Below are 15122 nucleotides of genomic sequence, written 5' to 3' on the forward strand. Positions count from 1 at the left end.
ATGAGCTAAATTTAAATAATCAAAGACTCAAGTTTTTGATAAGAAGGCCTTATTTGTCATGACATTTAGATTTATATTGGATGAAAAAAACTCCAAATCATTTCGAATGATTTATAAAAATATTAGGGAGCCAGTTAATTTTAATTTTTTGATCTCGCTTGATTCATAGACATGATTCAAAATAAAAATTTTACTTTAAATTGACTTTAAAGGTTTGCTCATGGGGTAAACGGAAGTTAAAATTTCAAACTCACCAATTTTCAAAATCATTCAACGTAATTTCATATCTCGTTTTTTCTTATGGGCCGAAGTATAAAATGTTGGGTATGTTGGGCTAGTTTTGAACACACGAAATAGTTTGGGCCTCATATTGCTAAAAAATCTTAACACATAATTTGAAGTACATGATATAATTGTTTCTTTTTTTTTTAGATAAATAACTCTTTAACATTAATTTGAGCATAAGATCTAATTGATAATATTAAATTTATTATTCATAATTGTATCCAATGCTCTTTTCAGTAAATTTAATTTAAGAAGTGGTTCAATTTTATTTGTCCTCTACCTTTTTATTTTTAGCTGGCAATAATTAGCACACCAATCTATTAAAGATTTTTATGTGAATCGGAATTATTGTCCAGAAAAATCATTGACTCATCAATTACTATTCTTTTATTTTCACCTGATTTAATCACGCATTATAGAATTTATTTGAAATTAACCCTATTTTTAATGTGATTTTTTTCATATATATAATTCAAATTGAAAATCTCTAATATGAGTGGAACAGTCTCATCATTACACTACAATTCATATTAATACATATTAATTATACATACTTCTTTGTCAAAAATAAGAAAGAAGACAAAACAAAATAAAAAGATCATTTTATTGTCAAGAATACTAGGTCATTTTATTTAACGATCGATATTTATTTGAAATAATTTTTTAATTTGTATTAAAAAATCATGTTATAAAAGGTGGAACATTTTCTTACAAAAAGGTATAGTGTCCACGTGAATCAAAGAGTAATTATTTCACTTTTGGATTGTTGTTCTAAGATTTGTTCAATAATGCTTATATACTTTTTCTGCTTTGAAATAAGATGTATGCTGCAATGATTGACAAATATAAATTAAAGACTATGGAGCTAAACTCGTGAGATATCATAATATAAAGAGAAAAATATTTAAAAAATAGTTTTAAATTTGAAGTAAATTATTAATTTTATTTTTAAAATTGATAATAATAAAAACAATCTCTACTCAACTAATTAAATTTAAATATATTCCTGATCTTTGTCATATTGGTGAAATACACTTTTAAATTTTCGCCAATTTTGTATTTTCAATATATTTTTCGATTTTTTTCAGAGTCTCACACTCCTATAAGAATTTGAGACCACTTGATATGTCATGCGACAGACAGAAAGTATATTTTAAGTTCAGTTGATTAAGTAAAGATTTTTTTCTTAAAGCTATCAACTAATTATTTGCACTAAATTTAGGAATATTTTTAATATTTCTCAGCTAAAAAATTTATTTATAATGAGGAATAAAAATTAAAGATAAACACAAAATAGAAGCAAAATGCAAATGACCCTCACCTCAATAAATGTGGTAGCTAACTAGAGAAATTTCTTCATTTTTTATCCCTCCATCCCAAAAAACAACACACACAATATTCAAGGATGATAACTGGCTATAGAAGCAAAATCATAATCATTTCTCATTATAAATTAGGAAATGGGAAAACAATTTCATCCAGTAAGAGACATAATTTTGATCATTGCAACAACATTTTACATTAGTCAATTAATTATCTTTTATGTCACCACCATGCCCTAATTAACTTTTTCTTTGTATCATTGTTGAAAGAAGATGCAATTTTCCAAAGACATGTAGAGTAAGATGCAGCCATAGTACCACTTCATCAATGGTAAGTTGAGTCACGCGCGTCTTTCATGATTTTAACTTTATGAATTCTGATTGGAAATTCGATCACTTTTTTTTGAAATTTATTATTTATATATACTTATTTATTATTCTTTTTAATAAATATAAAATCTAAGACAAAACTATCTGATTCGATTGACCAAACTCATAATAAAGTTAGTATTAAAGCATTAATTAATGATGAGATTCTTGTTATTTCATAGTATTTCTTACACATTCATTATCATATTATTTTTTTAGTATCCTTAATCATATCCTTAACATCATTTTGTCTTGACTTCTTTTCTTCTGTTGTTTTTTTGTTTTCGAACTACTTTAATTTGATCTGACAGTCTATATATTTTTCAAATCTTACTCGTAAAATTACACTGAATATACCGCAGGATGGGTTTGAAGATGCAAGGGAGAGAATAAGGGAAAATTTTGGGAAATTAGAGCTATCACCTTCTTCCTATGACACAGCATGGGTAGCTATGGTCCCTTCAAGACATTCACTAAATGAGCCATGTTTTCCACAATGTTTAGATTGGATTATTGAAAATCAAAGAGAAGATGGATCTTGGGGACTAAACCCTAGCCATCCATTGCTTCTAAAGGACTCACTTTCTTCCACTCTTGCATGTTTGCTTGCCCTAACCAAATGGAGAGTTGGAGATGAGCAAATCAAAAGAGGTAAATAGACTTTATTTGTTCAATTCAACACTATTATGTTATTCTTTCTGTTTATTTTTATTTGTCACGTTTATTTCACCATGTCTTTTAAGAAGATATTAATTAAATTAAATTATCATTATTTAATATTAATCTCAATTTATTAGAGAAACTAAAGAGTAAAGGTGAAAACTAGTACTCCATAGTGAAAGTTATGTAAAATTCTAATTATCGTAAAATTGTTTATTTGTTGATGTCTCTGCATATATAAATTAACTAAAAATATAATTATGCGAATACAATATATAATAAGTTATGTTGGACTGTATATTTTTTATTTATTATTTACTTGAAGAGTTCTCTCATTTTCTTTCAGGTTTTGGCTTCATTGAAACGTATGGTTGGGCAGTAGATAACAAGGATCAAATTTCACCTCTAGGATTTGAAATTATATTTTCTACTATGATCAAATTTGCAGAGAAATTAAACTTGAATTTGCCTTTGAATCTTGATCTTGTAAATTTGGTGAATTGCAAAAAAGATTCAACAATTAAAAGGTACATATTTCATACACTTTTTTTTTAAAAAAAATTGATTTTATGTGTTCGGCATGGAGGAAAAATATTTCTTTTCAAGTTCGATTGGAAAGTATATATTCTAGAAAAATATTTTTTTTTTGATAAATGAAGAAAATCACTTTCTTATTTAGTGAAAGTAGAGAAAATAAGTTCTACAGGTGATATAAATTTCTCAATAATGTTATAAATCCATTGAATAGTGGATGACCATTTGGTTTATTCATGAACTACTAAATTCATGTATGTGTATCCCTAGATGATATGAACCCCCCTTTTGGATAACAATGTAGATAACTATGTATCTACTAGTTAAATGACTTTTGGGAGTGATATCTCAACACTATAAATAGAGATATCACTCACCATTTGATATATACTTGAATAAGAAAATTATCTCCTCTATCTTATACTTCTTGTCTTTTTCTTCTTATATTCTGAGCTTTCTTTACAACAAATAATATTTTTTTAAATTATATATAAATAATTTTTTCACTTACGTAGTACCTGATAAAAAAGATCATTTTATTTTAATGGCTTAATAATTAAAAATCTTGTTTTTTGCTTTCTAACATTTTTTTGGCCCTTTATGTTCTCATAGTTCCCACTATGTATCCAACAAAGATACATTCATTGCTTTGCTTGGTTGATACACTTCAAAATCTTGGAGTACATCGGCATTTTAAATCAGAAATAAAGAAAGTTCTGGATGAAATATACAGGTAAATTAAAAAATTCACTTTTGTCAAAATTAAAATGTTTAGATTATAAAATAAGTTTAAGGGGTTGTCTAGATATTTCACTTTTACGATTTTGTTAAGCTTATAGTATATAATAATGTCAATTATTTATAGGCTATGGCAACAAAAGAATGAAGAAATTTTCTCAAATGTCACCCATTGTGCTATGGCTTTTCGACTTCTCAGGATGAGCAACTATGATGTCTCCTCAGGTTTGTTACTAAAAACTCGAGTCGATTTCTCAGATGATCACTTAACTGATAATTATTTTCTAAGAAAGTCACTTTTGTTATTGAAGAAAATTGAAATCAAGAGAACATGTGATAATTTGATATAATATGTGTTTAATTTATGGATGCATTTGTTTTTTATGTTCTCTGTCTTAATTTATGTGGCAATCATATTTCAATTTTGAGAGTCGGATGAGTTATTCCGTGGCTGCATTTTCTTCATATTTAAATGCACAAGTACCTCAAATCTATGTCCGAAATATTAGAGATACACTTATACTATACTAAGATCCTATTACTCCTGACCTTATTTTATAAATAATTTTCTAGTCCTTTTCGGTCTACGTGACACTATCTTGAGAGCCCAATGCGTGTTGACATTTTTTTTCAAGCTACCATCACGTAGGCCAAAAAAGGGTGAAAAATTATTTACAAAATAAGTTTAGGGGCTAATAGAATCTTAGTATAATATAAGTGTATCTCTAAAATTTCGAGCATATATTGAGAGATACTTATGCATTTCCCTAACTTATTGTACTTTTATGTAAATATTTTTATTTCAAAATATTTAAACATTTTACATTTGAATTTGGAGAAAAGTCCAAAATGGTCTTTTAACTTTGAATTCAGATTAAAATCATCCTTATTATTTTATATAGAATATTAATAGTCATTATTTTATCGAGTTAATATATTGATGCACATTTAGTCCCTTCCGATTATTTTTCTCGCCAACTTCATAGCTCTCCATCGTCATTTTATTCTTCCCAATAAATCAAGGTATTAAAATCACTAAAGTTTTTCGAAAATAGGATCTCAATATTGTATGGTCATTTGAACTTCCATATTATTTCACCAAATATATAAAATGTGTTTCTGTGTGTATCTTTTCAAAAATATTTTTGGAAAAGAACTAGTACTTTTTTCAGCTACTCGAAAACAGTTTATGCTACTAAAACACTTATTATTTTTAAAATTTGATCAAACATTTTTTTAATTTTTAAATAACTATGTTTGACCTTCTAAAAATATATCAAGTGAATCAAAACGTCTTTTAATTTTATGGTTTAACTTCTTAAACATGAAAGATGGAAATTAAAGTAGGAATTAACGATTCACTAAAAGAAAAAGGAAAAAAACATTCTTTCTAAAATAAACTAAAACAGAAAGTACGGTAAATAAATTGAAACGAATAAAATCTAATTTATAGAATTTGTATTTTTTTTTTGGTTGAAGTATATATAACCATTTGTTTTGGAGCAGGAGGAGGTTGATTTCTTGATGCAATTGTTTGAAGAATTCTTTAACGAATTTTTGAGGTACTGCATTTTTCGATTAAAATATACAAATGTCATTAAGGGATAATGTTATTTGTGTGTCTGTATTTTATTATTTGGCAAATGACACATAAAAAATGTCTAAAATAGCAATAAGGATACTTAAACATTTTCTTTGGTTAATAGTTTGGTCTAATACCATATAAATTAAATGAAAAAAGGTTTAAAAATCTCCTTAGATAATGTGAAATTGAATAAAAATGTCTTTATTTAATAGTTTGATCTAAAAAAATGTCTTTATCGACTGTCGTCAATAGATTGATCCAAAACATCAATGGTCTAGTGTAAAAATGTTCATATCATAGTAAAGATGGGAGTTCCAGCCCCAAATGGTGCATTTCATATGTATATATGCAATGTATCGATATTATACAAATAGCGTACAATGTGTATATGTATGATGTATAATTTGTGTATCATATATATACATATACACTATTTATAAATTGTCATTGTATAATTGCCGCAAAATTCTTTATTTATTATAGCGAATAATTGTTTTAATTTCTCATTGCCCTTACAAATCAATAGGTTTGGAGTGCGAGTGTCTGTTATTGGTTGTAAATCCAACCTCCCAATGACATTACAAAAATGCATAACATTAACAGAAGAGACTACAAAGGACTTCACCTTGTGATTGCACTAAACTATGGTGGATATTATGACATATTGCAAGCAACAAAAAGTATTGTTAATAAAGCAATGAATGGTTTATTAGATGTAGAAGATATCAACAAGAATTTATTTGAACAACAACTTGAAAGTAAGTGTCCAAATCCTGATTTACTTATAAGGACAGGAGGTGAACAAAGAGTTAGTAACTTTTTGTTGTGGCAATTGGCTTATACTGAATTTTACTTCACCAATACATTGTTTCCTGATTTTGGAGAGAAAGATCTTAAAGAGGCAATAATGAACTTTCAACAAAGGCATAGACGTTTTGGTGGACACACATATTGAAAGCCATTGTTAGTTTTTAGACCTAGCCCCTTGTATGTCTTGTTTTATGTGTTGTAGACTACAACAAATAAAAGACTTTTCAATAACTATTTAGTGGTAGTACTATATATATTTGTAACATCTCGCAACTCTATTCTTATGATTCGAATCTTTCATTGTAAGTAACTAAGTATATAGGCTTGAACCGCAAGAAAAGCAAAGCTAGGGGTTTCGTTTTCAAAATTAAAGAAAAACTCGTATACGTTTGTATTATATTTTTGAACAAAAAATAAAGAGAAAAATATATATTTTTATAATATTAAGGTATTAGATAAAAGATTAAACCACAGGTTTATAGAGGTTTTTTATTATCTGGATTTGCGCAAACAAGTTTATTCAGTTGGAATAGAAGGAAAGAACAAAAGTCATAAATTCAAAATGAGGGATTAATGATTGAGTGGTTTGTAAAAGACTTCATCAATGTGATTCTTCATTTCCTCTTCAATTCTAAATCCATCAGTTTGTGAATAAGTGAAATGAGTCCATTTGCTTGTCCTCCAAAATATATCTTTGCATAATTGAGGCAATTGGCTTCCCTTTTTTTGAACTAAAACCATTTTCAATAACTCTCTTCTATTCATTTCCAAGATTTCCTTCATCTTCATTATAGCTTCTTCCTCAGAGATACTTTTCATTAGTAATGTGACTAAATTTATTGAGACCCCCTTTTGTTCTCTCTGTAGCAAAACATGTGGGAATTAAACAATCCACCAATATTAATATATATGTGGAGTACTAAAAAAGACATGTACTATAATGGTAAAGTTTAATAGTTTAGGTTCAATTTATGTCTTTATAATAATAGTATAAATAATTTATTCAGAATTTAATAAGAAACATGATTTCAGAATTTATAAATTTAAAAATTCTAAATTAGCATCTGATCACTCAGTAATCTAAGATTTTGTACCATAGGTATGATTGACACAAGTTGATTGTTTTTACAAGTGACTTTCGAAAAATATGTTTTTACAAGTGATATTTTACATTGATTAATGGGAGAAGAGTCTGATATACCCTTCAACTTTGTCATTTAGAGTTTATATACTCCTTGTTATGAAAGTGGCTCATATATACCCCTACTTGTAAACAAATGACTCACATATACCCTTTTCCTCTAACGGAAATGAAAAAATATATAATTTTAATCTAACTTATTATTATTTTTTTTACAAAAATATAATCCCAGTAAATTCAATCTTCGTCAAACATATTCTTTTGACTTTTTTTTTGTTTCAATGACTAATTTAGAATTATTATTTTGATAATCAAATTTATTTATGTTACACTAATATTCTTGTAAAACTTATTATAGATGACCAAATTTTTTTCTTCGAATACAAAAATCAAATTACAATATAGACAAAAAAGAATACAAGAGTTGTTACCTTGGAATCTTGTAAATCATTAAGGATTCGCATAACTCTACCGGTACAATTGCATAAGCCACATATTTCATCACTTTCTAAAAGATCTTTGGATATTTTTATTCCAAGAAAATATTGTATTGTGAGAAGAAGCAATCTTGAACCAAATGTTATAGATGTAACACACAAATACTCTTCTATGCTTGGTATTGTCTTGCTTGTCCACCACTCTACTTGTTCCATCAACATCAACTTCATCACTTCAAGCCACTAGAATCCAAAATCAGAAACAACATAGTTTAAAGAGTATTTTCAAAACTAGAAGAGAATAAAATCAGAAACATATAAAATATTTTTCTTAAAGAAGAAAATCAAGCACACTGAATGCACAGTGTCACCGGTGTATCGGTACCTACAATTACAGTGTTAGCGAGCTACTGAACTACAGACTAGTACACTTACAATACTATATTTAGTAGTAGTAGTAGAAGTCTAAAAATTGTGTCTCTTAATCTCTGTATTTATAGACAACAAACGGTATTGTGAAAAGATTCTTATTGTGCCTTACCAGAAAGGTCACAATCCTTCGAAAAAATCAAAATCTTTCGAAAATGTCACAATCTTTAATAAAAGTCACAATCAACCCTCCATAAAAATAATTTTTCATAAAAGTTGCAATTCTTTATTTTCCATTCACACATTTTAAAACTCCACAAATTTAAGACAATAAAAAAGTTTTTTGACTTTTGTGCTGTTAAATTAAAGATATGCTTGTTATATGTCACATGGAATGTTGAAATTAAAGAGTACCAAATTAAAAAAAAAAAGACATTATTTTTAAACAGACTAATAAAAAAAAAAGATAATTTGAATCTTGTTACCATAATTTAAAAATATGCTTAATGTAACAAAATATCATTTAATATTATAATCTTTGAATGTGAAAATTAAAGACATGCCAAATTAGAAAAAAGAAATATTATTTTTTAAAATACACTAATAAGTATAAAAAATAAAATTAAAGAAGGAAGTCATAGAATAATTCCCCTACCAAATTAATAAGGTGATTTTTGACAGATCTTCCTTGTTTAATTTCAGCAATTGTTGCAAGCTCCTCTATTGATTTGTAAAAAGTTGAAAAGAAAACTTTAACCTTCTCCGATTTATAACCTACACTTGCATAGTCATCCCACCTGTAAATAACAAACATTTAACACTTAATTACCAAAAACATAAATAAGCTCTAAAAATGCTTATAAGTCAAACTAAAACTAAGTCAATTTGACGAGCTTATAAGTTCATAAGAAATACCTTTCTACTAATTCAATGATGTTGAGACATTCATCTTTAGATGCAAAACTCTCGAAATATTCATCGACAATAGTCAGGAGCATAATGTATTTTGCGTTCATGAGACGAGCATCGGATAATTCAGGCTCGGGGATAATAGTAACACCAAATAAGTAAGTAGCATGTATATATCGTTCTGCAAGTCCGAGTTGGTCCAATCTATAATCTTCAAACCACCTACATTCATATACACAAATATGTTTGATTTCACATGAAGTTTAAGAACGAAAAAAGAATTCATCGCTCATGGTGGTAGTTTTCTTACCTAAGAAGGTTAGGGCCACAATGAAGACGGATAAATAGGTATTAGGATTTGATTAGGTAAAAATGAGTTTTGAAATTTATGGTATCAAATAAATTATAAATATCTGTGTAATTATAAATTATTTTATTAAAAGTAAAATAGAAAATTTAAGTTAAATTGTCACTAAATATATATATATATATAAAAAAGTTATTTTTTAAACAGATTAAAAAGAAAAAAATATCACTATATACATACCTCCTGAGTTGTTGAAGTTCTTCTCGGTGTTGAGCCTGGCATAATTCAAACTCGTGTATTGAAAATGCTAACAAGTCCTTATTGTTAATGTTGGGTGACCTAATAGAGAGAAAAACTTTAAATTAGAATTTGCACAACATAACATATAAATGCGTTTTTTAATTCTGTTTTAGCTGATATTTATGTCATTCAATTTTATGTGCATACATAAATTTGAATTTGTATAAAATTGAAGAAATAAAATAATGTGTCCTACATGACAGTGAGTATGAGAGACACTCGAGTTGATTTGTATTATGTCATGTAGGAATCATATTCAACCTTTGATCGCAACTTGATTGGATTTGTGTTGTTGTAGGTTTTGGACTTGTATTAATTGATTGCAAAACTTCAAACCTCACATCTAATGGGTTTGTCCACTTAATTTTGATCTAACCCAAATTCAGTTAACACATCTAATCTCATATCTTATCCCCATATTTATAGACTACTTATCCTTTTTTTATATATATATAATATAAAGTTACAATGAGTATATGATATGACACCAACTCAATAAATATATGACATATGTTAGTTATATATACACATTATTATCATGAAATTATTGATTAATACTCCATACATTCTTCCCGTAATTTATCACTTCACTACAATAATTTAACATAATTAAACGTAAAATTAAAAAAATGAATGTACAAGTGATAATGATAGACAATCATACCTATAAGCTGCTTTTAAGATTTTAAAATTGTTCTCTTCGTATGACTTTATATATCTTCTATTTTCTGCTAGATCAGATGTGGTATAAAACTTCTTCAAAGCAAGTTCCACCTAATATTTCCAAGATTAGTAATAGAAGAAAAATATAGTTTCGATGTATAAAATATCTTGTATATACATATAATTCAAGAAAATATCGGAAATGAGATTTAGAATGTTATAACATTATTCTATAGAATTCAAGAAAGTATCGTACATGTAAGCCTTTAGCTTATATAAACTATAGGATTCAAAAGTTATATCTTTACGTTCCCAAACTTTATGTACGATATAAATTAAGATACACAAAATAAAATACCTCTTTCTTTGACATCCTATCTATGAAGCCATTGTTTAAGAGTTTTTGCTCCATAAAAGTTCTTGTCCAATTGTTAATTTTATCCAAAATGTCATCTTTCTCATGATCAATAGCCAATTGTGATGCTTTGTGGAGTTCAAGAATTTCAACATGACTTGTATATTTCCCACTTGTTGTAAAGAAATGTTCTTCATCCACAAATTCTGCTAGTTCATCTGCAAATTAATTGAATTCATTAAGACAAACGTCGGAGTTTTTACTGGTGATAACTCAGCTTATTAATTTTTTAGTTATTATCTCAAACTGTCATATGTTTTCTTGATTTCAATTTTCTTCTAACAACAAAATTGACTTTCTTAGAAAATAATTATGATCATCTGAGAAATCGACTCGAGTTTTTAGTAACAAACCTGAGGAGACATCATAGTAGCTCATCCTTAGAAGTCGAAAAGCCATAGCACAATGGGTGACATTTGAGAAAATTTGTTCATTCTTTTGTTGCCATAGCCTATAAATAATTGACATTATTATAATATACTATAGGATTAACAAAATCGTAAAGGTGAAACACCTAGAGATAGCCAATTATAAAATATGATTTTGATTAATTAGATTTAATTTACCTGTATATTTCATCTAGAGCTTTCTTTATTTCTGATTTAAAATGCCGATGTACTCCAAGATTTTGAAGTGTATCAACCAAGCAAAGCAATGAATGTATCTTTGTTGGATACATAGTGGGAACTATGAGAACATAAAAGGCCAAAAAAATGTTAGAAAGCAAAAAACAAAGATTTTTAATTATTAAGCCATTAAAATAAATACCGTTTATACTTACTGACATACGCGTGTCATAATCTTATCCATTGATCCGACATTTATTCAATATCGGATCGATGGATAAAATTGTGTCACGTGTCCCTATATTTAGTCTTCCATTAAAATAAAGGGTATATATATGCTCTAGTTTCTGGATGATAGGGGCACCAATATCCCAAAAGTATAAAGAAGGGTATATTCATACCATTTATAATAATACGGGAATATATTTATCCTTTTTTCCAAAAAAAAAAAGAAAAAAGAAACTATACGTACCCCAATTTTTGTGTTGTTTCAAGATTGAATTAAGATATTGATTGCATTTTTGATCATGTTGATGATAAATCAAGGCAGCTGCAGTAGTGGCTGGTGAATCAAATAATGAACCATTTTGTCTTTGATGTAACTTTATTATTTCCTTCCAATCACATAATTCACCAACTCCTTCACCCATATATTCAACATTCCTTGTGAAATTATTTAGATATATATATAGTTAGAAAATAAGTGTATAAAGGTGTGTCCGGTAAGAAAGAAATATATTTTTTTTTGTAAAAATAAAATGATCTTTTTTATTAGGTACGTAAGTGAAAAATTTATTTGTATATTATCTAAAAAAAATATTAATGGAAATTTCAATGAAAAAAATAATGATTACTGATATAATCAATGTGAATTATATATCACTTGTAGAACTTATTTTCTTTACTTTCATTAAATAAGAAAGTCATTTTCTTCATTTATAAAAAAACATGTTTTTCTAGAAATTATACTTTCCAATCGGACTTGAAAAGAAATATTTTTCCTCCATGCCGAACACATAAAATCAATATTTTTTTTAAAAAAAAGTATATGACATATGTACCTTTTAATTGTTGAATCTCTTTTGCAATTCACCAAATTTACAAGATGAAGATTCAAAGGCAAATTTAAATCTAATTTCTCTGCAGATTTGATCATACTAGAAAATATAACTTCAAATCCTAGAGGTGAAATTTGATCCTTGTTATCTACTGCCCAACCATACGTTTCAATGAAGCCAAGACCTGAAAGAAAATGAAGGAACTCTTCAAGTAAATTAATAATAATAAAAAAAATATACACTCCAACAAAACTTATTATATATTGTATTGGCTTAATTATATTTTTAGTTAATTATATTTGCAGAGATATCAACAAATAAATAATTTTATGGATAATTATAATTATTTTGTTATTTTACGGATAATTATGTGTATATACTTTCACGAGGGAGTACTAGTTGTCACTTTTACTCTTTCTCTATTAAATTGAGATCAATATTAAATAATGATAATTTAATTTAATTAATATCTTCTTAAAAGACACGGTGAAATAAACGTGAAAAATAAAAATGAACTGAAGAAAGTGAACAAATAAAGTCTATTTACCTCTTTTGATTTGCTCATCTCCAACTCTCCATTTGGTTAGGGCAAGCAAACATGCAAGAGTGGAAGAAAGTGAGTCCTTGAGAAGCAATGGATGGGTAGGGTTTAATCCCCAAGATCCATCTTCTCTTTGATTTTCAATAATCCAATCTAAACATTGTGGAAAACATGGCTCATTTAGTGAATGTTTTGAAGGGACCATAGCTACCCATGCTGTGTCATAGGAAGAAGGAGATAACTCTAGTTTCCCAAAACTTTCCCTTATTCTATCCCTTGCATCTTCGAAACCATTCTGCAATGAGAAATATATTCAGTGTAATTTTACGAGTAAGATTTGAAAAAAATTTAGTGTGTATGATTGACTTGATCACCTCTAGTTTGTGAAATAGGGGGGCTGATTCTGATAGATTGTCAGATCAAATTAAAGTAGTTCGAATAAAATAAAACAATGGAAGAAAAGAAGTCTAAGACAAAATGATGTTAAAAGAATGACAAAGTGTAATTAAAAAGAAATAGCTACTGTGACAAAATAATATGATAATGAAAGCTCAATAAATACTATGAAATAACAAGAATCTCCTCATTAGTTAATGCTTTAATACTAACTTTTTTATGAGTGTCATCATTCATATCAAATAGTTTTGTCTTAGATTTCATATTTGTTAACAAGAATAAATAAATAAGTATAAATAATAAATTTCAAACAAAATATATTATACACAATGTGGTAGAGAATTTTCAACCAGAATTCATAAAGTTAAAATTATGGATCAGTTTCAGAAAGGCGCGAAGCAACTTAATTACCATTGATGAAGTGGTACTGTGGCTGCATCTTACTCTACATGATCTCTGGAAAATTGCATCTGTTTTCAACAATGATACAAAGAAAAAGGAAAAAGGTAAACTAAAGTCAATTAGGGCATTGTGTCACAAAATATAATTAAATTTGACTTATGTAAATGCTACTTCTTGCAATGATAAAAAAATATGTGTCTTACTGGATGAAATTGTTTTCCCATTGCCTAGCTTAGGATGAGAAAGGGTTATGATTGTGCTTCTATAGCCAACTATCATCCTTGAATATTGTGTGTTGTTTTGGGGGTCGAAAAATGAAGAAATTTCTCCTATTTTGTGTTTGTCTTTGATTTTGTTTCCTCATTATAAATAAATTTTTAGCGGAGTGAAATGTTGAAAACATTTCTAATTGAATTTAATGCAAATTATTAATTTCGTAACTCAATTATTGATAGTCTTAAAAATAAGGAAAAATGTATAAAATAGCAAATTATTGATTCAAATTAAACAGTTGTCTTTCGTCACTCTCCATTTCTCGCTACCAGTCTCTCCTTCGCCTCTCTTAATTTATACAAACTCAAATGTACAAATTACCTTTGTGTTTGTATAAAGTGAAAGAAAACTGTATATATACATATTACATATCTTTTAATTTTGTTCGCCTATCCCTCCCCCAAAGAATCTCGCTCGCCGGCCTCCCAGATCTTACCCGCCACTCTCGCTCACCTCTCTAACTTTATACAAATACAAATGTATAAATTGTGTTTGTGTTTGTATAAAGCAAGAGAAAATTGCATAAACAAATATAAATAAACATATTTTCGTCCTATACACTTATAATTATACAAATACAACTCTTCCTCTGCCCAGTTTTCATTTGTCTTCTCTTGTTCTCGCTTTATACAAACAGAGATTATACAATTCATTCTTTTGTATATGTATATCAAAATATACATATTAATAGCCCTAGCAAACATAAAGTTTGCTATCAAGTGCAATTATACCAACTATAATTATTAACATACAAATATGATTTTTATGTTTGTTAAACCTAAAATTTACTCTAAAAAATCGTTTAATTGACTAATTGAACTTAAAATACACTCCAGTCTGCCACATGGCATATCAAGAGGTCTCAAACTCTTGTAGGACGTGAGACTCTTAATAAAATGTCAAAAGAAGTGTTCAAAACACCCCTAAAGTTGGCGAGAATTTGGGATTTGTATATCACTGATGTGGCAAGATCAAGGGTGTATATGTTTAAGTTCAATTCGTTAAGTAGAGAGTAGTTTTAATGTTGTCAATAATTCAGAGA

General features: G+C 27.7%; 2 protein-coding genes and 1 pseudogene across 2 annotated transcripts; 2 read left to right on the forward strand and 1 right to left on the reverse strand.

The window, feature by feature from the left end:
- The first annotated feature begins 1606 nt into the window (after positions 1–1606).
- On the forward strand, positions 1607–3831 carry LOC107028887 (beta-phellandrene synthase (neryl-diphosphate-cyclizing), chloroplastic-like). Its single transcript, XM_027919048.1, has 5 exons — positions 1607–1766; positions 1878–1938; positions 2339–2627; positions 2983–3163; positions 3783–3831. The coding sequence occupies exons 2-5, from the start codon at positions 1936–1938 to the stop codon at positions 3829–3831; spliced, it is 522 nt and encodes a 173-aa protein (XP_027774849.1). The 5' UTR covers positions 1607–1766; positions 1878–1935.
- On the forward strand, positions 3779–6448 carry LOC107027396 (annotated as a pseudogene).
- A 425-nt stretch (positions 6449–6873) lies between these two features.
- Positions 6874–14086, reverse strand: LOC107028883 (beta-phellandrene synthase (neryl-diphosphate-cyclizing), chloroplastic). The gene is made up of 14 exons (NM_001323454.1): positions 14011–14086; positions 13817–13875; positions 13016–13304; positions 12472–12652; positions 11883–12073; positions 11411–11531; positions 11198–11295; positions 10788–11002; positions 10431–10540; positions 9707–9805; positions 9166–9381; positions 8906–9047; positions 7876–8124; positions 6874–7164 (listed from the first exon to the last, which is right to left on the reverse strand). The coding sequence occupies exons 1-14, from the start codon at positions 14084–14086 to the stop codon at positions 6874–6876; spliced, it is 2337 nt and encodes a 778-aa protein (NP_001310383.1).
- Between the last annotated feature and the right edge of the window lie 1036 nt (positions 14087–15122).

Source organism: Solanum pennellii, chromosome 8 (assembly GCF_001406875.1).
Source record: "Solanum pennellii chromosome 8, SPENNV200".
NCBI classification, from domain to species: domain Eukaryota; kingdom Viridiplantae; phylum Streptophyta; class Magnoliopsida; order Solanales; family Solanaceae; genus Solanum; species Solanum pennellii.